The sequence below is a fragment of the Podarcis pityusensis genome (genome assembly GCF_964106645.2).
Source record: "Podarcis pityusensis genome assembly, chromosome: 17".
Taxonomy (NCBI): Eukaryota; Metazoa; Chordata; class Lepidosauria; order Squamata; family Lacertidae; genus Podarcis; species Podarcis pityusensis.
In genome coordinates this window covers 23,672,469-23,697,124 of record NC_138042.1, presented here as the reverse complement: position 1 = coordinate 23,697,124, position 24,656 = coordinate 23,672,469, and the positions used below count along the sequence as shown (strand labels likewise).

General features: G+C 40.3%; 2 protein-coding genes across 15 annotated transcripts in view; one reads left to right on the top strand and one right to left on the bottom strand.

The window, feature by feature from the left end:
* The window catches only part of FREM1 (FRAS1 related extracellular matrix 1), a gene marked incomplete at its 5' end in the record, with an annotated part of 715,053 nt that overhangs the window by 466,025 nt on the left and 224,372 nt on the right, over window positions 1-24,656 (top strand). The window lies entirely within an intron of this gene.
* The window catches only part of NFIB (nuclear factor I B), a 208,937-nt gene that overhangs the window by 14,242 nt on the left and 170,039 nt on the right, over window positions 1-24,656 (bottom strand). For 2 of the 10 annotated variants that reach the window (XM_080987839.1, XM_080987843.1), the window contains exons 9-11: window positions 21,655-21,820; window positions 17,836-17,918; window positions 6,109-6,197 (exon numbers count right to left, since the gene is read on the bottom strand). The exons of 1 other annotated variant lie outside the window; for it this stretch is intronic. In XM_080987839.1, coding sequence (XP_080843965.1) covers window positions 6,109-6,197; window positions 17,836-17,918; window positions 21,655-21,820 — 338 coding nt within the window. Of the gene's footprint in view, window positions 1-6,108; window positions 6,212-17,835; window positions 17,919-21,654; window positions 21,821-24,656 lie in introns of those variants that run through there. 7 more of the 10 variants (XM_080987842.1, XM_080987845.1, XM_080987847.1 and 4 more) reach the window with 7 other exon arrangements.

The following is a 24,656-nucleotide window of genomic DNA, read 5'->3' as shown; positions in this document are numbered from 1 at the left end:
TTAGCATTTTATTTTTGTTTGCTCAATAAACATGCCAAACACTCACAGAAAGGACAAATCACAGTATAAAAAAACAGTTTCACGGTTGAAGAAGACACTACACACACACACACACACACACACACACACACACACACACATTTTAAAAGTGATATTCTGAAATCATCAAGGGGTTAATGGTGCTCTTACCACTTCTGAAAAAAACCAAAAAACCATACTCATCCTTCTCTAAGAACACTGCTAAAATCATCTGACAGGAAACATAAGATTAAGTTTATCCTACCTAACTGAACAAAGAGCGCTTAGAACAAGCAACTGGTTTACTGCAGCGCGGGAACTTTTCTAATCCTGCTGGAATCTGCAGTGCAACTCTCAAAGTACAGCTGGGGAGGGGGAGAGTTGCTTTCTTTTGAACATTTTGTCTGTGGATTCCCCTCATTTTAGTCACATTGTAGGGTTTTGTTTTTGTTTTGTTTTTGTTTTTTGCCGATTCTTCCATAAAGGTTAACTTAAAGCTTCAAACATAATCATGTGGAAAATGGACATTATTGATTCCTATGGTCCATTGTTCCTCCATTCTGAGTCCCTGAAGTTCAAGTTCAATCTGGAATTACATCATGTCTGGTTTCTCCTGGTTACCAGACGGCTTGAGACGTGACCACAGCTACAGAAAAAACAAACAGGCTTCTTCACGCTTCGGCTCCCCTATCGATTCAAACAAACTTCTCTCTCTCTCTCTCTCTCTCTCTCTCTCTCTCTCTCTCTCTCTCAAGTATGCTTCAAGTATGGAGCATGGTTAATTTAGAGATTAAGTTCCAAATTAGATTATCTAATGGCATCTTAATGGATTGCTGACCCATTTCCTGTGGGATGGCAGCATGCAAGTCTGGCTGGAATACAATTAATTTCTTAGGAAGTGTTCTGAAGATGTTTGCTTAGATGGAAAGGAAACATAATTCTCTGCACATCTTGTTTTATTAGGGAGTTGGGTGGAAAGTGTAACAGAGATAGTGACAAACTGATAAAAAAACCAAATCCTTCCAGCTTTCCCCACCGCTAATGATTTTATCAGCAATGTTTTCATTTCGTTGTTTTTATTTGCAAAAGTTGAGTTTGCATTTTTGTCCCACGCAAGCAAATACGTTATACAGAAAGTAACCCTCTGGCTAACTGCAGCACAAACTTTAACAACTACTACTACTACAACTACAACATTACTTGATTTTGATTAAGTTCTTTGAAAGTTTGCCTGTTTTGTTAGAATCCGAAATTCTCATTCTCCCTTCCCCCACATGCCAAAGCTTATTCCATCTCACTGCCTTATCAGCATCAGCATCACAGCTCTTTAGAGGGGTTGGGGGGCAAAGAATGCCGCTCTAAAAAGTTGAACATTAAGAACACCCCTACGGCTACAGCTGAAAAGGAAATTCAGCACTCTGAGAATAAGGCTCTCCTCAGGAGCTCTAAGAACAAACCAGCTGTTGTACTGTATTTCTGTGTCCAGATAACAAAGTGAAAGCAGGAAATGCCTGGGCACAGCAAAAGTAATGTTAAATTAGCAGCTATCCCTTCAAAAAAAAGACTGAAAAAAGGTTTGCTTTTTGAAATATAAATTACAATACCTTGACAATGAGCGCCTTAACACTGTTACCGTTTTTGAAAGACTTGGCAGAAAACAGCCAAAGTTCAAAACTGCTAACAACCCAGCCCTGCAATAATAGCAGCTTAATAGCTGCTGAAAAATTGAGCCTCGTGAACACTAGTCTACACTGGAGCCTACTTGTGCAAAGCTGATTTCCACGTGGTTCAGATTATTTGAGCAGGAGCATACAAACGCTTTTGTCGAGGCACTACTGGATTTTTAAACTCAGTTTTGGTTTTCTATTTGCACAATTGGCTTGAATTTTGTAACGGTGCGGCAATTCCTATGGCTTTTTTTCAGCTGAGGACATTTTTATGTTCTGAACTGAGAAGGAAACTGGTTTGCACACTGCCAAAAAGAAATCCTCTTGCTTTGTGCATCTTGCCTTCGAACAATGAGGTGTTCAAACAACGCTACCTCCCAACATGCACATATATAGGTACGGAGTAAATTAGGAGGTTTGTTTGAACATCCTTATATGTCTTCTGCACTAGGGGTGCAAAGAAGCCAGGGCACCAAATATATTTTCGGTTGTTAACTGAGAGCTTTGTTTTCTTGGGAAGTGAAATTGTTCACAATTAAAGAAGGAAATCCAACTGTGCCTGGACGGGGCTTCAGAAGGTCAGTCCTACTGTGAGAATGGATAAAGCATGGAAAAACTTCTCTGATGCACTCACTATGTTTCCATATGGGCATTGTTTGTCTAATACAGAAGTATTTGTCCAAGACAGGGGTAGGCAACCTAAGGCCCATGGGCCACAAGTGGCCCACGGGGGTTGTTTAACCGGCCCCTGAACCGAGCTGCCCGCAGTGCTGGAAATCGCATCTGCGCATGCTCAGGCGCTGAAGATCACATCTGTGCAGATGCTGGAAATTGTGTCTGTGCAGAGGCAGATGCCGGAAATTGCAGCTGCACACGATCCGGCCCACAGAGGGATCTCCGCTGGAGTGAACTGGCCCAGGCGAGGTAAACCTTGCCGACCTCTGGTCCAAGACAAGTCTTGATGTTAAGGGCAGCAAAGGCCTACGTGGTGAGGTAGCACTGCAGTGTCTCCCTTCCAAAACTGGTGTTGCTATACAGGGCCGTCTTTAGCATATGTGCCGCCGGAGTGCAAATATCTGCCCAGTGCTCCCAAATTTAGTTTAGCTGCCCCCAAATTAACTTTTATTGAGTTTTTTTGGGGGGGAAGCCAAAGTTGACCTTTTTAGGGGGGGAATCGCTCACCAGTAACAACGAACCAGCAGGGAAAAATGCTTTCATTTCCTGACTCAGAAATATTTGACGCTACAAAGTAACAAAGCGATGGAGGAGGGGGGTGGGGACTTTCATGCCATTGCTTTTCATGGCCGCCAATTGAGAGGGACTGGTATACAGTAGATGTACATTTAACTCCCCCCCCAGCATTTGGCGCCCAGGTGCCCCACACCCCTTGCATCCCCAAGTAAAGACGGCCCTGTTGCTATAGCTTGCCTGAACTACCACAGTGCTGAGCCAGCTCATGAGCCACTGCCAATTAAGAAAGGCTCAAATACTGCAAGCTGTCCTGTGCTGGACCCTTCAATGGCACAACAATGATCTAGGGTGTTATGCCTTATTTACAGAGATCAAACTCGGTGGCAACCAAAAACAGTGCAGCCAAGACTGATTGGGAGGTAGGGTAGCTGCAAGCTCAAATTATAAGCATTCTAGGACCTGTCAAGGAGCCAGGTCATCCACAGGGCTGGCACACACACAGAAAGCACAGGACGCAATTAGCTTTTTATTATCAGAAAAACAACAACACAGCAATGTCCCTGGTTCGTCTTAACTCAATGAAGGCGTTGCTGTTGCTAAGCCCCAGGCATGCTCCTCCCCTCTAGCCTTTCACTCTGGTTCCCTCCCAAGCAGGCGAAGGCTGAGTTGACGGGGTGAGCTCCTCCTCTGGGTCTGTCTGGCATGTTGCTCAGCAACATGCAAGACCCTCCTGGTGTGTGGGGTCAGAGGAGAAGGAGAGTCAGCAGGACTGGGACTGACTGCATACATGCTTCCTGGAAGGCCCTTCCATTTCCTGAGTCCCCTCAAGTCTCCTGTTTCTGTCAGCTCCCAGTTTGTCCCTTCTGCTGACTGCTTCTCAGTGTCCCACCACCAGGCTCCGGGCAGTAACTTGCCATCTTTGGAGCCCTCCCTGGGGGCTCTTGGGAGACAGCCTCTGGCCACTCTTCCTCACCCAGCTGGTCCTTGACGGGACCACTGTGTGACCCTCGAGGGCAGCCACTGAAATTCTCATATCAAGTCATAGCTCATACTTCTTGTCAAACATTTCTAAAGACTCAATTCAATGAACCACCACCAGAAAGAGAGCATCTTTCTGACCCCATGGTGAACACAAATGTATATCCAAGATTCTGTGCACTTGGAACCTCTCTTCAACAACAGTTCCACATCCATTCCGCTGTGTTTTCACTTGATGAAGAAATACAAGACTTAAAACTTCAAGTCTTGTATTCTTAAAATTGAGCATTTTTAATATATGGGGGGATGTTACTTATATTTTTGGAGGGTGTGTGTGTAGGAAATTTATTGTTTTTCACTTAATTAAAGTGTACAATGTGATAGAACCATAAACCATACAAAACTAAAGTCTATCTCTGTATATATTTGGGCAATGTTTGCAATGCTTAAAAGTGGTCTATATCAAGAGAGCCAGTGTGGTGTAGTGCTTAAGAGTGGTAGACTCATAATCTGGTGAACCGGGTTCGCGTCTCCGCTCCTCCACATGCAGCTGCTGGATGATCATGGGCTAGTCACACTTCTTTGAAGTCTCTCAGCCTCACTCACCTCACAGAGTGTTTGTTGTGGGGGAGGAAGGGAAAGGAGAATGTTAGCCGCTTTGAGACTCCTTAGGGTAGTGATAAAGTGGGATATCAAATCCAAACTTGTCTTTTTCTTCTTCTTAATGAGTGATTTATTTTGAAATACAGTCGTACCTTGGAAGCCAAATGGAATCCATTCCGAAAGTCTGTTCGACTTCCAAAATGTTCGGAAACCAAAGCACAGCTTCTGATTGGCTACAGGAAGCTCCTGCAGCCAATTGGAAGCCATGGAAGCCCCGTCGGATGTTCAGCTTCCAAAAATAGTTTGCAAACCAGAACAATCACTTCCTGGTTTGTGGTGTTCGGGAGCCAAAAGGTTTGAGAACCAAGCTGTTTGAAAACCAAGGTAAGACTGTAAAATAATATAATCTAAAGAAAAAGTTGGGGGCTCATAAATAATCCCGACCTCTGTAGGAAGAGAGACAGGGGCAATGTGTCCCTGTTAATCTTCCTTGATCTCTCAGCGGCTTTTGATACCATCTACTGTATCCTCATGGAGAGGCGATCTGAGTTTCGGGTGGGAAGCAATGCTTTGCAGTGGTTCTGGTCCTACTTGGACGGCTATCTTCAGCAGGTGATGCTTGGGGAGTGTTTTTTGGCACCAGGGTGCCTTCAGTGTGGGGCCCCAAAACCTACCTTCCCCTGCAGACACACAAATAGGGAGAAATATGTTGGCTATGTATGGCTATGTGTAAGAGAGAAACATGTATGTTTTATAAGTATGGTGAGTGAATATGTGTGCTCAATGTGCCTATGCAATAGGAAATATGGACTAGGACCTTGTATGGTTTTCCAAGAACCGGGGAGTGATTCTTGTTGTCAGACAATACTAACATTATTGTGTGGGGTGGTGGTGGGGAATCAGTTGTGTGATTTCCACAAGGAGGATCATCAGGACAAGGCTGACGTACCTTAATATACTCTTTGCCAAGATGTGTGAACGAGAACAACAAAAACAATCCCTGAGATGAGTTCACATGTAATGCCATGCCAAAATTACAAGAAACAAGGGTTTCATATCATTGTTTGTTGGCAGTAAGCAAACCATCATTAAGCAGCTTAACTTGTTCACACATAATGCTAAAGCCATGATCAAATAAATGACCTTTTAAAAAATCCTGTCTTTTGTAGAAATAGTTTTTTTCTCTCACCTGCAAAGAGTAAAAATCTTTATGAAAGCAAATGCTAGTTTTAAGACATGTGACTTCTAACTTACCTCGGTAAACATACTAATGTTTGAAATTCAGATCAATTGTTTTTTCTGAGTACGTTGTCTAAACTGCTCTCTTGTACCAGTTCCTTTTTGTTATTTTTTTAAACGCATATAATCTCTGATTATGAACTTGCAAGCCTCAAAATATGCAGCCATAAATTTGATTCTTCCACAAACTTTTATCCTTCACAGCCAACATTTCGTATCCCAAGTGCTTTAACCGATAAAAGTTCAATTTGCATCATTTCAGCTAATCTAAAACATGTAATTCAAGAGACGTTACAAAAAATATATATATATATTGTAGTTAAGATCTTGACAAATATATTCCCGAAGGCCACCTGAAACAGATAATGAAGAACCCAAGAGAGTTTAGGTTTGGAAATAATTAAAATTTTACCTTTGCCAAGTAATTCCCAATGTATCCTCATTGCCACTGGGGTATAAATGCCTGCCGTTTTGATTCAAGGTCCAGTCACAAATCCTCAGCTGTCAATTGAAACCTAGCAGTCAGATATGGATCGAGCAGTACTACAGTTTTTAGTATTTAAATGAATGCATGCAAACTAGTACTTTACATGGCACAAACCTTACATCCCCAAGTAGTAGTAGTACTAGTGTAAAAAAACAAAAACAATTTCAAAAATAAAATCGTAACACATCTTGTGCAAAACAAAATCCTACTTTTTCCTCACATTAAGAAAATGCTACTTGGATGTGTTTCTCCATTAATAAAAGCATAAAAGAATAACCGGTATTTAGCAATTAATTATATTATAAACTGAGCTGGGGGGAAAAAAGAAATGTTAATGTTCAATAGTGAATTTAAAAACAAAAAAGGAAAAGCAAAACCACTTAAAATTATTCAATGTACTAGGGGGGAAAGGACAGGGGGAGGGGAAAAAAATCAATACCTTGAAAGCATGCATTTGGTGATACACAGATGACATGCAATTTAAAGGAAAGAGGATCCAAAATTACATAATGACCTTATCTTACTGTTCAAGAAGGGTGGAGGCATTTGTAATAGAGGTTGATTAATTTAGTGTTACTGAATATGGCATCACTTAACATGCAGTGGTAAAATAATCTAATCTAGCTCTAGAAGCAAAATAATACCATTTAAAAGACTTTAAAATACAGTGGAGAATGCATTACATGTAAGCTGAAACAAATTCTTCCCAGATCACCAAATCATCGGCACTGCTCTTCACTAATTATTCATGTAACCCTATACAGCCATTTATCTGGCAGCTGCCCTACAGTGCTAGCAGATTTCCTGAAAAGATGCAGTGATTATATTTATGTTTGAGCAAATAAGCCCCATCTAGTCTAATGAAGAAAGCCTAGGAAAAGTATGATTTCAATCCCTACTCACCAATACTATAAAAATACTATTTAAAAAGTACCAAATCACACTTTCAAATTCAATTAAGATAACACGGATACTGTAATTAATTGTACCTAAAAGCTGTTCTTCCTCCCATCCCCCAATGGAAAACCTTAAGTGCCTCTAAAAGTTAGAGCAATGACTTTCACAGCAGCTCAATTTATTATCGTCCTTTCCTGAAAAACATATATGCTGAGGACAAGATAATATCCATGCCTTGACCCTGTCTGACTGCTACCCTCTTGCTTTTCCTGCCGTTGAGTCTTCGGAAATGGAAAAGGACCTTCCCTGACTGTTTTCTTATTCGTTATCTGAAGAATTCAGTGTGATCTTTTTAAAAAAATCGGGGGGGGGGGGGACGGGACACCAGGAAAATCAACCAGAAAGAGAGACATTCCTGCCTAGAATAATTCTCAAGTACTGCTACGGTACTAGAGCTTATGCCTGGAGGACAGTGGGTGTCTGCTATAAAATTTTCTACATGCAGTATTTTTCAGAGTGAATCAGACTGTGAGCTTGAAGGAAATCACTAAACTTCAATGATCTTAAGTAGCACACTGGTGTAGATGTGGAGCCAAACTTTTTTTTGGGGGGGGGGCAACATCTTCTTTGTTAATGGTTAAATTTAAGGGGGCAGCATTTTAACTATAAAAATTGCATCTGCAATATTTGTGTGCAATCATCTATTAAACCTAACCAGGCTCAATTCAGATTCAGTCGCAGAAATCGTATCCTGTGCTGTCTGAATTGACAAACAATGGTTTGTAATTGATCAGCAAACCAGAATCAGAAACCTAGGTTTGAAAATTGGGTTTGTAAGCTATGATGAGTGCCAGTTATGGTTGGGAATTATATCTGAACTGAAAAACAAGAGCTACAGAGCGTGTTCTCCTTTATGGAGAGCACGTGTTGTGGTGGGGGCAAACAAGACATCCCTCTGTTGCTGAGCAGGTTAGTTTGGATGGCCAAGAATCTTATTGGGCACCTCTTGGTTGTTGGGGAGAATTTGATGTTGCAATTTATGATTGACAGCCAAGGGGCTATTTATTCCCTGCACGCAGCATTGAGCTGCCTCTTTTCGCTGCGCACATCAGATCACCTGCCCACCCTCTCTATATTTAGGGCTGTTTGCGTTGACCTTGCTATGCCTGTCATGGGGTCGTCTGCTTTGGGGCAAGGGCCTGGTAGGAATTTTTCCATTTGGATAATTGGCTGGTTCCAATTTTTTTTGGCCTACTGTGTAGCAAATCGTCACAACTTATAAGGTTGCGGTTAGGCACTGGTTAAATTTGGCTGGTGGAGGGGTATGAATTGGCTGTGCCTGCCCTTCCAATGCTGCTGCTGCAAGGGTATCCCATTAAAGGAATCCAGGGGCTTGCCATGCTTTTGTCCGAATGCCTGCCAAGGGGCTAGGGCCACGCAAGAGCCCCTGGGAGCATTTGGGGAGGGGGGAGGGCATGGTAAGCAGCTCTATTCTCTCCCCAAAATGTTTTCCCTTATTGACTTTCGCAGGCTTGCAGATGTCAATTCTATCCCTCTAGGTGGGAACAGATATTCGCGAACCAATGCCTAAGCAACCACTCACATTCTGTAATCAATAAAGTTGTGGCCAAAAAATAATGCCAAAAAGCGTGTTCTCCTTCATGGAGAGCACGTGTTGCGGTGGGGTCTGCTGAGCCACCCCTCTGTTACCAGGCAGGGTCTCTAAAGATGGCCTGGGGCAGTGATTGGTTCACTGGGTTGCTGGGGTAAAAGTTATGTTGCAATTTTGGTGGGAGGGGTAAAATGTTTAAATACTCTGCACGCAGCCTGGAGCTTTCTCTTTGCTGCGTGCAACGGATCACCCGCCCACCTGCCCTTGAGTAAGGGGTTGTTGCATTGACCTTGCTATGCCTGTCATGGGGTCGTCTGCCGTTGGGGCAGGGGCCTGGTAGGAATTTTGTCCATCTGGCTGATTGGCTGGGCCATTTGGTTTTTGCCTACTGCGTAGCAAATCGTCACAACTTGTAAGGTTGCGGTTAGGCATTGGTTATAAATTGGTGGAGGAGGGGTTAGGATAGGCTGGGCCTGCCCCTCCATGGTTGCTGCGGAAAGGGAATTCCGTTAAAGGAATCCTGGGGCTTGCCATCTTTTCGTCCAATCCCTGGAATGGGACTAGGGCCGGCAAGCCTTCGGGGAGCATGCGGATGAGAATTGAGGGTCTGTGACTCAGCTCCATTTCTCCCCCCCTTTCCCCCGCACTGTCTTTCGGTGGTGCCCGGAAGTCAGTTCTGTCCCCAGGCGGGGGGACAGATAGTCTTAACCAATGCCTAAACAACCACTCACGGTTTTGTATTTAAATAAAGTTGTGGCCAAAATTATGCCAAAAACCTTAAACAAAAATTAAGTGTGCGTTGTGAGTTATTTGGGGGGTGGCTTGGGGACCTCGACACGCAAACCTTAAAAATTCTGTGTGAATTGTGTTTTATTTGAGGGTGGCTTGGGGACCTTGACACGCAACTGTTGTTCTGCTCTGGAAGACACTGTAGCTAAGAGTGCTGAGCAAACAGAAATCAAAATAGGTGAGAAACCTGAAATCATGGTTTGCCTGATAGCTGAAAACTCAAGCCATGCTTTGTGTTCTGAATTACAGTTGGGGGGGAGGGGTGGTTTGGCACAAAATATGAGTAGACCCTTAACTAAATATGTCAAAAGCTTTTAAAGCAAAACTTTAGAAACTAGTACAAAACCTTTATATTGGTTAGAAAGTGTGTCAATATACTGGCCTTATTAAATAATTTCAGATCCTCTTACCAGTAACTATGATAAATAATACACGTGTAATAGGATCTGAATGGTATGGTAATGGTATGGCCTATGGTAATTTAAGAAAACTGCAAAGCTTGTAATATTTGCCACCAGTAATATACTTTGCATACAAATACTTTTAAATATAAAAATCAATGTGCAATTGCACACATGCCAGTAAGACGGCCACCTTAACCTAAGAATATAAAAATTGTACATTCACACTCCAGAGCACCTAATCCAAAGATACACATGCAGTAATAACTTGCCTGTATGTAAATTGCTATTCTAAACGCATGCACCAACTGGCACCTATTCATTCAACATATAACAGATGTGATTTATTTATTTTTTAAGATGATGGTCACCATTGTGAAGGGCCATTTTATAGGGCTAACTCCCTAGGTAAATACGTACAGGATTGTAGGAACTGAGTTGCACAGGTTGATTCCTAATGCAACATTGGGAATTGCAATCACCGTCCCAAGTACCAGAAGCAAAGATCAGCTGCATCTCTCTTGCTGGATCAAGACACAAGCATTTTAAATTGGATACTGTTGGGCTGCAAGGGAGCTGGGAGTTGGGCAGCAGGCAACTCTTTGGATCCCAATCTAATTTTCATATAATGCTATTTAAACTAAGGTTGCCAGACTTTTTTCAATGAATCCAGGGACACTTTTCAACTTCAGTGGATTTTGTATGGGGACTGATTTGTAAATCCAGGGACTGTCCCCAGGAAACAGGGACGTCTTAAGTGAAACTCACCCACCCCATTTTTAGTATTGTATTTTTTAAAAAATTACAAACCTACAACTAATTTTCTTAAACACATCATGTATCATTTAACATTATTCTCCCACGTCTTAACAAAGTTTCTAAGGTTAATATTCCTTCCACACCTCTTTGTTCAGCAGCTTAGGTAAATATATATATGGAAAAGGCAGCAAGTGATATGAGACCAAGCTTTGCTTTTTGTTGACTGAGGAAGGCTATAAACATATGCATATTGTCATTGTTTTGAGTGAAACTTCCTTTAAATGTGTTTCCTTTCCAACAAGAGTATGTGAAATGTGACCTCTTATCCATTTGCATGTGTCTCTGACAGTCATGTGACTAGGTTTTACGTCAAACTGTCAATTATGATAAGAGACACAATGCGAACAGCCTAAGCGTCGATAACTTGTTTCCTAAATCTATTAAAGCTTTGTTGGAGAAAAATCTCTAGTGCCTTTTCAGTCTTTGCCTGACAATATTAAGTCCATAGACAGTGTCTGCAATTATTGTTTCAGCTTCCTCGTATATGATTTGAATAAAGAAGATTTATTCCACTATTAATGGAATCATGTAAAAGCCAAAAGATGTGTCTTGAGCTACAACTTCCTGCTGGAATGGCTGCTGTGAAATGCCAATCTGGCGTGTGAGATTTGTAGTTTTCTTTAACTACATCTCATATTGTTGGGTTGGTGCAAAGGGGGGGGGGGCAAGCCTGCCTAAAGGTAATTCTATGTACCCCTATATATATCTACAAACTCAGAGTCCAAGCACTGGTAAAAACCCATACCTTAATGTTATGTAGTGCTATGGTATTAAGAATGTATCAGTAACTGGACCAACACCAGCACATAGAAGACTAACATTTTAAATATGATAAATAATTCTCTTCTGCTTTCACTTCCCCAGGCTTTTTAATTAGGTATATTGTCTCTGTAAAATCGTCCTGCCCATAAGAAATTAGAATTATAACATTTAGGTCGTGAAAATGTACTTGCCTTGGTGGAAAGGTGATCTATTACAAAGCATTTTAAAACTTTAATAAATATTTAAGTTTCACATCATTTCCGAGCCCATTCTAGTGAAAAGTTTATTTTAAAAAAAACAGCAGTTGATAAATCAGGGGAATATACAATTCCAGTTTCTTTTTTTACAAACTAATAAACATTTGAAATCCTGGCTATAACTCCAGCCAATGGTATGAGTTGGAAAAGAGCCTGTTCATTAGCAAAAGTTTCACTTCAGATCATTAAAAGTTCAGCCCCCGACCCCAGAACTCGTTCTGCAATGATCTGTCTGCCGCAAAACCTTCTCTACCTTTGTAGGAGATTCTGAGATAAGCTCCGAGGTATAAATCTTTATTTACAACTAGTTGACAACAGCTCATGTTGAGCTCAACCACTGCCCTATACCAGGGGTGGCCAACTACCAAGAGACTGTGATCTACTCACAGAGTTAAAAACTGGCAGTGATCTACCTCCTTTTCGGGGGTTCAGGTCAACGTTGTTGAGCTTTTTTTTTAGGAAGGAAAGCCCTGTTTTTTGGGGTTGGGGTTGGGGGGTTCAGGTCAAAGTTGGACGTGCCTGCCCTACACAAACTGAAAGTGTACCATAGAACCACCTTTCCTGTTTGGTGCCCACCAATTGTTGTTGGAGTGCAACTATCATCTCAAAGCAATGGTGATGTCGGCTGGGGCTGATGGGACTTGCAGTGAAGACTTCAGGAGCGTGCCCATTTGAGGAAGGCTGCCCTAGGAAAACTAAGAAAAGGCAGACAAGGTATCTGCCATTCATTTCATTATGGAACCCTTTGCAGCTTCTATAGAACCAGAAGCTCCTTGATGCATTGCTCTTTGATTAACAACATCAAGGTCAGGTGGCAAAACTAAGGACTAAGAATCTTTGCTCTTTAACCATGAACAAAGAAGAAAACAAAGTGAAGGAAATGAATCCAGAGTAATCCATTGATTACCAATATTAACAATTTCATCTGCGCCGCAATTGACTCAAAGTTGTCGTCTACATTATTTAGTTATAGAAGTATTTATATACAGCCCTCTCACAAAACACCAGGGCAGTGTATAGCAATATTTTATTTTATTTTTTTTAAAAAATGGTTAAAAGCAATGCACAGCAATTATTGAAATGGACTCTTAATCTGAAGGTTGTGGGTTTGAACCCCATGCTGGAAAACAAATTCCTGCATGGCAAGGGGTTTGACTAGACAACCCTCAAGGTCCCTTCCAACTCTACAATTCTATGACTGGCTACTCAATAAAAAAATAAAAAAATCAGCAGCTGCATAGGCCTATCAGCATTAAAAAAAAAAAATCTGTGTTTAATTTTTTTTTTTTTTAGATTTATTATGCTATTGTTGCTTTAGCATGGAAATATTTAGCAATTTAAAGTAGCTAGGAGCCAATGTGTGACCACCACAGAAAAAGGAATGGTTAGATTTATGATTCCTAATAATAATCCTGACTTTGTAGCTATCCGCATATTAAGTTACATGTTTAATAACATGCATCTCATAGTGTCCTGGTCTGTAAATTAAAATCTATATGTCATATTGCTTCCCCATGCACATGAGCTCTCAAAATTATATTTACAATGCTCCCATCGATGGAAACATTCCAGCAACTTTCAGTAATAAATTGCTTCATTGGAAATTCCACCAAACTATTATTTTTTTGGAGAGACTATTTTTAAGGAGAATCATCAACTATACAAGCAGCCTAAATTTATGGTCATTACTACAATTTATATAGGCTATGTTATGTTACTTAATAATAAAAAAGCACTCAAGAATAAACGTCAATACCTCTCATAACCTGAGAGAATAAATCTCTCCAATGGCTCCTCCTGTGAAACACAGAATGTACCTGTGACAATATTTATTCCTAAGGGGTCAAAGTATATTAAAAGGAATGGTGAATGTTTAAAACACCTCTCTGGAACTAAAACCATTGGCTTTCTAATTTAGAATTTCTCTCAACTAATATAAAATGATTGATTGCCTTTATTTCATGTACCCCTTGATTTTTCTTTTCATTCATCACGGCCTACTTTAAACCAAATGCATTTAGGACCTGCCACAGGAAAAGTGGTCTCTTTTAAATTGTTGTAAAGTAATGAAAGGACACAGTAAATCAATCTTATTTCTGCCTTACCAAAGCATAACCTTTACTCTGTCCAAGTAATTTAGGCAATTTCTGCATGTGTGCTTCGCCTTGCCCCATCACACACAAGACGATAACATTATATGCATTGTCATTTCCGAGACATTTATAGGAGTAAGAGCCATATATCAAATAAGTACAGTCATACCTCGGAAGCTGAACGGAATCCGTTCCAGAAGTCCGTTCAACTTCCAAAACGTTCGGAAACCAAGCCATGGCTTCCAATTGGCTGCAGGAAGTTCCTGCAGCCAATCGGAAGCTGGATTAGATGTCTGGGTTCCAAATAAATTTTGCAAACTGGAATTCACTCCTGGGTTTGCAGTATTCGGGGGACAAAATGTTCGACTCACAAGGCGTTTGGGATCCAAGGTATGACTGCAGTTGGAAATCCTATTTTTTTAATATGCCCATAGCTTTCTAATTGCAGCATCTTATTTCTACAAAGCAGCCACAAATGTAACCTATTTCCTAATTAAGTATCTTTAAGAACCCAAGAATTACCGTACTTTTCCGTGTATAAGACCAGGTTTCGTTTTTTTACTTTAAAATAAGGTTAAAGATCTGGGTGCATCTTATACACGGATAGTGCATGTGCCCATTTTCTAAATTTGGGGTCCCCAAAAGTAAGGGGGTATCTTATACATGGGGGCATCTTATACACTGAAAAATACAGTGTTCTCCTGGATTAGACCATGATCCTTTCACTTGTTGCATTTAGCAATGTTCAACCTGAAACTCGCAAAGAAGTCAGGATAGCCAAGGTCATTCCCTTTCACAGGTGCTTGCCATGGGTGTGTGACATCATGCGCTGGGAGGAGGCTGAGCGCGGAGCCCAGGGCAGCAGTTTCAATTGCTGGTAGCTCCTCCTCCCTTGCGCTCAGGAGGAGCCGGCCACTGAAGCCACCCTGAACTCAGCCCCTTAACAATGAGATGGCCCAGACCCCTCCCAGCAGATATTTTTTTGGGGGGAGAAGACACCTCAGCTCCACAGAGTTGGCATCCTTGTTTCCTATAGTTTGTTGACAGCCTCTAGTACTCAGTACTAAACTGCTTCTGAACAGCAGCTCTTGATAGACCTATCCTCCATGCATTTGTTTATTCCTATATAGTCACTGTGTTTGTGACCATTATCATATACTGGGGCAAAAAGTTGTACACAAAAGTACACCTAAACATATAATTAATTACAGAATGGGGGGGGGGGGAAGGAAATGGCAAAATACCTTTTCACTATTTTTTTTAGTACCTCACATCTCCTCTCCAACTGCAGTTACATTTAAATAATAATAAAAAGAAAATATTCCAAGCTCTCATTCTACACAATGAAGAATATTTGGGATTGCAGGGGGCTATTGCCCCAGTTCACATACTTACCTGATGATCCATCTGTGTGGTAGAGTGGGAATGGGGGCCCCTCCACCTATATGCACCTAATGTGATGTAACCAGTTTCCTACATAAAACCTCTAATCTGCACATTCATCCCACCTTAAAGAGATGGTAAAAATCAGACCATTGCGCATATGGGATTCCAAGTGGCATGTTCACATCACAAGCTATTTTAGGAGCCTGGTGGAAGGTAAAACAGGAAGCCTATTCCTGTACTGTGCAAATAGATGATTGCCTGGGTCTAGGATCTATACAGTGGAACCTTGGTTCTCGATCTTAATCCATTCCGGGAGTCCATTTGACTCCTGAAACCACTGGAAAAACCCAAGACACGCCTTCTGATTGCCTGCAGGAGCTTTCTGCACTCAATCAGAAGCTGTGGAAGCTGCGTCGGATGTTCAGGTTCTGAAAAACATTCGCAAACCGGAACACTTATTTTGTTCTAATTTGTTCGGGAGCCAAGCCGTTCAGGAACCAAGGTACCACTGTAATGGGCTTTTTCAACTCTCAACAAATTCATACCCATTAAAGAGTAATACTTTATGAAACTCTCCAGCTCTTTCTCCTAACTTTACCTTACAGGAATATATTTCTGCATGAAGATACAGACACATTTATAGCATTTTCTTAGTGTCTTGATATTGAATTGTATCTCGTTGTGTGCCTCTACCAGTGGAATTCTTTTTTATCAGGCAAAATTTCACTTGAGTGGAAAGGGGTGGGATACTATTTTTGTTAACACCACATGCCCTCTGCAACCTCCTGCTGAACCCCAAAATCTGCTCTGGAGGGCTGGGGTACTTTTGAAACAGTTGACTCTGCAATTTGCATTTATAAAAGGGCGATATGCAAAAATCACACACATCACACATACACACCCTTTCTGTTTATGAAAGCCAACAAAATTAATGCTTTGTCAAAGAGCCTTCCACTGATAGAGGGACACAGTCATATACAACCCAATCTACGAAAAAGACCATTTTTAAAAATAAATAAATAAATCAGAAAACGTATTGAGCAAACATGGAGTTTGTAGCATGAGGACTGCCAATCTGCGACGAGCTTATTTGCATATATTGTTAAGATTGCTAGAGAGTACCAAGGAATGTGGAATCGTTTTGCTCCCTTTCTTAATAGATGGAAGGGCAAAACAGTCCTAACGAGGGACTGGGACATATTGGAGCACTGCCAGCTTGTGCCACATAGGGTGCAAAATTGGGGAGTGTGGTTTTTCTTCTTCAGTTTTGCTGCGCCATCCAGAAGCTGGCGCAACAAAGCAAGGCCAAATGGTCTCCAAAGAACTAACTGACTCAAGACCCAGAAGATACATACATGGCTGGCCCTGCTAACATTCTGTTTGAGGGGGCCTTATGCTTCATTCTGCCAGCATGAACTCTGGTGCTGGTAGCAAGCAAAATCCTAATCCTCTCAAGCAGCAAAGATCAGGGCTTTGGACTGCAGCCTAACATAGCTTAAAGAAAGTCAATACTGCAGTTCCATGAGATTTCTTAAATCCAGTGTAGGAAAGAGTGTGTGTTTTTTTGTTTAGAAAGGAAAGTATGTACTTAAAATCAAGGGACTGCATACGGGTCGAATTATAAGCATAATATCAGAAACTTTAAATAGTTGGTTTGAAATAGCCAATCATTATTTGGTATTTTCTCTTTGCAGATGTTTTCAGTGAAGTCTCACTGGTAAAGAACAAGAAAGCCTTTGTTGTGCATCAGCTATTATGTGTGAAGTTTCACTGAATTCTGCATAAGGTATATGTATAATGCCACTCGGGCCTCGGTGGTTAAGGTGCAATTTCCAGATGCAACAGTCTAACTGTATCACCATACAAAGAATGTATGCATAGGCAACATTAGGCTTCAGAACTGTGTAAGTTGTAAAAACAGCCTCTTGCATCATCATGAAGCACATTTTAATTCTGACGCTTCAGAATTTAGTTTTCTTCTATGCCTAACTAGCAGTATGGCAGTATTGCATGCCCCTACTATTAATTGATGGTGGGCTGGGTTGTTTTATTAGCCACTATTAATCTCAGCTGTCATTTTGGACGAACAATTTATTTTCATTAAATTTACAGCATCAATGAGGTGTGAAATCTAAAATGCTACTTGAAATGTAAATGATGTAAAAGAAATTGGAACAAAAAGGAGCTTGCGTCACAGTAAAATCAACAATACACTCCGAATGTATTAATCTAGGAATGATGATGTTCTGCAATTGAATTTTATTGTATTGTTATTCTTTCGAAACTATAAATGTATACGTTCAAATATCAAACGATATCAGATAGCTGGAGAATCAACTATTGTATTGCTTAATCCTACTTAATTCTGACTAGTAGTACTGCTTTTTCACAGAGGCATTCATATATATTCAACTTCCAGGAGTTTAGAAATAACGTAACTGAAAGATTCACCGTGGAAAAGCCTTTACAGAACCCTACGGAAGCATCTTGTAGTTATCCAAATATTGCAATACAAATAGGTTTTGTTTAAGGGTACTCATCCTGTTCTAGTTTTAAGGTCAATGGCGACATGGATGCAGGGACTTATTGCAAATACTCATCTTTTTACTGTTTATACCTATGTGAAACTTGCCCACCTGTTGTTGGTGTAGAAAAGAAGGGTCTCTTGGACTTAGTCCCACATATCGATTGGCTTGGGATGTGCCTGAGGCTGTGTAGGCTGATTAAGGAAGAACAAAACAGATTGATGAAGATAGACACCTATCCATTTCTACCCTGTATAATTTAAACACGAGAAATTCAGAGTTACGAAGAACGAATTTGACTAAGGGATAGAGTTTTATAACACCTATGGACTTCAATGGAATCTGAATGAAGGCAGGGCCACCTTCCTTGCCAGTGACAATTTCTCTACATGATACAAGTTTGTTGTGTGTTTTTTTTACCAGCTCACTTTAAGAGATGTGCAGCCAGATGCTCATTCAATGCAGTCACATAAACAACAAAATTCAGAGACTAACAATTTGCTACAGTAGAATGAGGTTTATTTGTAGTACCACTCAGATTTAGAACATAACCGAGCTAAGGCCAATGCTATTTTTCCTAGAAAAAGAGGGAATGTCTCCCTTGTTCTCTTAGAATGGCAATAGCTCCCACCTGAGAGGTGCCGGAACTGAGTTCCACTGAGTTCCAGCTGATTAAAAGCCCTGGCTAAGGCTATTTTTTAAAATGAGGCATAAAAGGTGTCCCCCCCTTTTCTAAAGGGAGATATAGGAATCCCTCTTCTGGAAGTTAATATAAGCAGCATCTACTTATTATACGAATACTGTATTTAAAATGTTCGCGCTTTGTACACCGGAAAACTGTGGAGCAAATGTATTTAGTGTAAGTTCTAGAAAACTGACCTATAATGTAGAAGCTCCTAAAACATTTTTTCCCCATGTGTGTGGTTAATGGAATGATTCACCTTTCCCCTGTAGGTTACCTTTTGAATTGAAAATAGTTGTGTGTTGACTGAAAGTCATTAACTTCTGATTGTGTCAAAAGAAGTGGGTTGTTTTACTCTGACTCCTAGTTTGAAAATATCTACATTACCTGAATCAATTTCATAGTAAGGTGATCTTAACTTCCTACTGCCAATGGCATAAAGAATAAATAGATAAGCACTAAAGGATCGATTTAAATGGTATTATATTTCTATTTAAAACAAACAAACAAATGGCGTCTTATTTATTTCCTTTTAAAAGAACATTTTACTGAATAACCACCATAAAAATGGATTACATGTTTACATGTAAAGTGATATTTCTATGAAGGAGGAACACGTGTTATTCCATATAATTTCAGCAAAAGTAGTTTTTACTTGTGAAATGCTGTGTAAAGCCATTTAAATCAGCTTTGGTACACACTGATTAGGATAAAGATATATAACTAGGAATAGGTAACAGCACTGTGAATTATCTTAATGTCACATTTTGGTGACACTTTTATCTTTTGACCAATTCTAATTCATTTGAAATAAAATTGAAAGCATCTCTTTGGAAAGTATTATAGATCAGCCAGTCCCAGATACATAGAAGAAATTCCTCCATGGTGCGTATTATTCTATGTAGTTTTTAACAAGGCTTAAATAGAAGTGATCAAATCTTTTACATTTTTTTTCCTGGTGAAATGTTAAGATTAAAGAACCATCTATTCACTGCATGTAATACATTTTAGATATGTAAAACTCCTTTAATATTTAATGTTGAAATAAATGCAATTTTCATGCACAAATGAAATCCATTTGTGCATACCTTTGCTCTTTATGCACAAAGGGAATGTTGCTAACACAATGTTCACCATGTGTTAATCATATCCCTTCTCAAAGACCTAAAGTAGGATCCTCAAAGAAATGCACCTGCGATGTGTATGTGATGGGTTCCCTTGCATCCTTAAACACTATTTAAGCTTTTAATATTTCGTGACTGCTTAACTAGTGCCATATTGCTTGGAAGGCACATGAGATATGATGAAACAACTAATGCTCAGAGTCAAATCTGAAGCTCTAGTTTCATTCCATTCTTAAGGGTAGAATAAGAATAGATCATTAAAAACTTCTTTACTGTTCAAGAATTATGCACACTTAAGAAATCAGAAGAGATTACAACACTATTAATTGCCGTATTTTTCTGTGTATAAGATGCTCCCATGTATAAGACTATTTTTGGGGAGTCCAAATTAAGAAAATTCCCCTTAGCACTACCCGTGTATAAGGCGAGCCCCAATTTTAACCCTAATTTTTGGGTAAAAAAACCTTGTCTTATACACGAAAAAATACGGTAATTCATTAATTAGTAGGTAATGACTTCTGCTTCTGCTAACAGTGCAATCCAATGAAAGTCCACTCAAAAGCCCTGCTGAGTTCAATGGGATTTAATACCAGGTACATTTTATTTTTTATCAAATTTATATACCTCCCTATACCTGGGGGGTCTCATGTATACAGGATTATAGACTCCATTATTTTATACTCTGCTCTATCTTGATGTGGTCAGATGAAATGGACATTATACAAAAGGGCAGCAGTCTAGATTTATCTAAGCTAATTGAAATTTTGCTACTGTCCTCACATCGTATGTAGATGGAACCATACGTGTTTAACTATATGTGGGATATTAACATTTAAGAAATTTTAATTTGAAACCAGTATCTAGGTAAAGAAGTCACTTGCCATTACATGATTGCAACAATAATTTTCAGTTAGTGAAAGGGTATGTATGTGTGTGTCTGTCTGTGTGGTGTTTTTATTACAGTTGCAATGTTGAATTTCAGACTAACATGGAGGTTAATGTCGAACCATGATGTGTTAGAACAGTAACATGGAAACTGCCAAGATGCACTTTGAGGTAGTGAGGACTTCATGTGACATCCATAATGTAAGTAAATAATGCATGGCTTGGCCTGTGTGCAAAATTCTCATGCCACTAACCACACATTCCTGGCGGACACTGGTGCCAGGAGCATTTCATTCAACGGGGACAACCTAACTGGCGACCACTTAATTGCAGCAACTGGGTGGCTACCATGGCATATAGAAGTTCCCAGGCCTCTCCTTGTGGCTGCTGTATTCCTGAGAAGTGGCTCTAACAGTTGATAGGCCCTGCATGTCTATGTCTGCAATTCCATTGAAGGCTATAGGGTAATTATATGGGCTTGTATTCAACTAAATCATTACACGTGTGGAACTTCTACTCACCTCACTTTCGCGCACACCCTCCAACATCTGCTCTAGAGGTTTGGGAGAACCCCCAGAGCAACTGGAGGGGGGCTGCATGAGGAGGGGAAGTCCCACTGCACATGTGAAAATTGTTCCGTGTGTGCAATTGTGTAGCTGGATACAACCCACGGTACTCAACATAGTGAATTAGTAAATGCAAAACTTTCAAACTCTCGTTAGATATAGTTAACCCACATAGATTTTTCAGTATCAGCTCTAATGAATTAAAATGCTTAGGTTAATTGAGGATCATGTGTCTGATTAAGTATGTTTTGGATGAAAGCTCACTTGGGAGGAATCAGATGAATCTCTTTCTTTCCTGTCTGTCTCACTCCCTTTTTGGATTCCAGGTGTTGGCAAATTTAAAAAGCTTCCAATCTGAGTATGCTTCTCAATGTCACGAGAATGTCCATCTTTGAATTAATAATCAAGGTTTCATTCTCTCCTGGCAATTGGTGCTCGGATTAATTTGATTTCCTGCCCTGAGATTGTGATTGCCGTGTCACAAATGTCATACAGTAACTTGAGTTATTATAACTGTACAGAGTAAATGTCTTGTCAATGTCCTTTATTATCAGACTTTGAGCATCTGCCTGGTCAAATAGCAGGAAAAGGCACCTATATTGGCCTTAACTTGAAATGGTTTTGATTTATTTATTTTTGATGGACAGCGTTTGTTTCCTAGAAAAATACTTACTGGTTGCTGTAGGTGAAGATGCCTCACCTTCAGTGGATGTAATGATGGGTTTAGTGTCTGTCATGGTCAGGGTCACAGGCCGCACCGTACTGTGATGGGGAGAGGGTGCCAAAACTGGAGTAAAATGGCCAGGCATTTTCCCTACTACTTGACCACTGCTGTTAGGCTACAAAACAAAACCAGAAGAACGCCTTGTGAAATATACATGTAATGCTCAAGAGAGCGATCTACTTTAGGGTTTTCCAGAACCCCAATGCTGTCGTGTGTCACTTTGGTATCTATATCCAGCGCCGAGGGCCTCCTGGTGGTTCCCTCCCTGAGAAAAGCTAGGTTACAGGGAACCAGGCAGAAGGGCCTTCTCGGTGGTGGCGCCCGCCCTGTGGAACGCCCTCCCGTCAGATGTCAAGGAAATAAACAACTATCTGACTTTTAGAAGACATCTGAAGGCAGTCCTGTTTAGGGAAGTTTTTAATGTTTGATTGTACTTTAAATTCTGTTGGGGTATAAGTAATAGTAATTATTCTTATTCTTATTCTTATTCTTATCTCTGCAAAGGAAAGAAGATTTAGGGATTTGTGATCCTCATGAAGGCAATATTTGCAAGAGCCTATTTACCTCATAAGAAACTCACTAGTGAAGGCCATTATTCTATCTGACTGAAGTGCTACTGATGTTATATTATTATTATTATTATTATTATTATTATTATTATTATTATTTTAAAATACAGTACAAACTGAGATCCAGAGGGTGGCAACACAAGAACAGGGCCTTCTCTGTCATGGCTCCCCATTTGTGGAATGCTCTCCCAGGGATGCTCGCTTGGTCCCTTCATTATATATTTTTGGGCGACAGGTAGAAATATTCCTCTTTAACCAGACCTTTGGCTGATTAATATTCTTCAGCCTTTTAAATGTGTCTGTGGGAAGGGAGGGAGAGTCCCCTCCCCCTGTTTTGCTCTACTTATGTACTTGTTTGTATCCTGTATTTTATTCTGCCCTGAAATCTTATGCTGAAGAGCAGTATATGAATCGAAATAAACAAATATTTCCCCCTGTTATACTTCATGCCTGGATAATTCTAAAGGGTTTAAGGAGGCCACACATATTTATTTATTTATTTGTTTGTTTGTTTGTTTATCTAGCATGGGCTGGTGGGCATCACAAAGAATTCCCTCAATATGTATCTTAGACATTCCCCCAAAACGCCTCTAACAATGTATTTGAAATTAAACAGTGCAGATTGTGAGTTTAATAATTCCTTGCACAATTTTTATTCAGATCACGGCAAGTGATCCTGAGTAAGTATCAAATATTACCTATGTTTAGATATGCAACGACAATAGTACAATTCTAGAGGTGCTTCCAGACTCCCACTATTTTGGGGTAGGATTCAGTCAAACGTTGGCAAATCCAGATTGTGCAATTTGGGTTGATTGGGAGGCCTTGCACAATAAATCTACTCCCCCCCCCAAAAAAAAAAAAAGATTTAACTGTTTGCAATAAGGGAAGTGGCAGGAAAATGCACTCGAAACTGTGGGATAACATTTGCCTTAACACAACATAATCTAATTTGTCTGAAAACATAACAGAATGACTGCTCATTAAAGAGACAACTTTCATCTGATCTCCCTGCAAACAAATCAGGATGAATGCTCAATACACAGGTTGTCTAGAAGTGACCTCTAGATTAACTAAACATAAATTCATTAAGTAGAGAAGGAAACAGGTCTAAAACTAAAATTGGTCTGATAACTAGAGAGTGGTTGGAAGGTGGAAATCCGCATGCTTATTTTGCTATGTAGCAAACAGCCGAAACAATTCAGATATAAAATGAACACACTGCTTCCTCTGCCCTCCAACTTCTTTTCACTTCTCTGGTAATCAGACCAATTTCATAACTGATTGCTTCAGCTATTTGCATCAAAAGGTTACTGAAATATAATTGTAAAATGCCTAAAACCTAGATAGCTCACTGGAAAATGCACTAACTAATCAAGTTGCGTTCAGGAAGCAGAAAAGTGGCTAGATCAAGAACGGTATATAATGACTGGACATGACACAGGAACCAGATACGAGCAAACATAATCCAGATGGGAAGAAGTCACTACAGAAAACCTAAGCCCATTTCTGCTACCAGCTGGAAGAGAGATCATTTATAAATAAACACATACACACATATGTGAGTGCGCACATACACAGAATTTCATGCACACAGTTCAGCTGTTTTCTTTTTCTTGGACACAACAACAGACTATTTGCAAGTCACATTTAAGCTTTCTCCACGATAGGAGTAGCCCCACAGTTCATGCTGTTGGTTATAAACATCCAGTTTCTCTTTATTTGCTATGGGTTGCCATCTAAACATTTTCCCCCAACAAAGAACTTGGAAAACAAAAACGAATCCAAATTACTTTAAGAATTAGAAGAAGAAGAAGAAGAAGAAGAAGAAGAAGAAGAAGAAGAAGAAGAAGAAGAAGTTGCAATGCATACTAATATTTTCTTGCTAAATTTGCTGAGACAAATGCACCATACCCCAGGCCCACCATCTAGGGAGGCCTGGGGGGGCTGAGGGCCCCCCAAAATTATCAAGGAGGGTGCCAAACCCCCTCAAAATTCCCCGGCAGACATACATGTACACTGTGGGGTGTTCTCACGTCATATGTGCATGGCACAAGCATGTCGTGGGGCATGCTGACATCACATGGCCACGGCCCTCTCAATTGCAGGGGCAAGGTGTCACACTTGCCATACCCTTAAATTAGAAAATGCCTTATACTGTGTTGGACCACTGATCGATCTGGAAAGCAGCAGCTGTCCAGGATTTCAGGCATAAGATATTCCTAGAGGTGACTTCTGCATGAAACACAGATGGCTCTCCCACCGAGCTATGGCCTTTTCCTTAATTTAATGGATTAGTTAATATAGTCATACCTTGGTTTTCGAACAGCTTAGTTCTCAAACATTTTGGCTCCTGAATGCCGTAAACCCAGAAGTGACTGT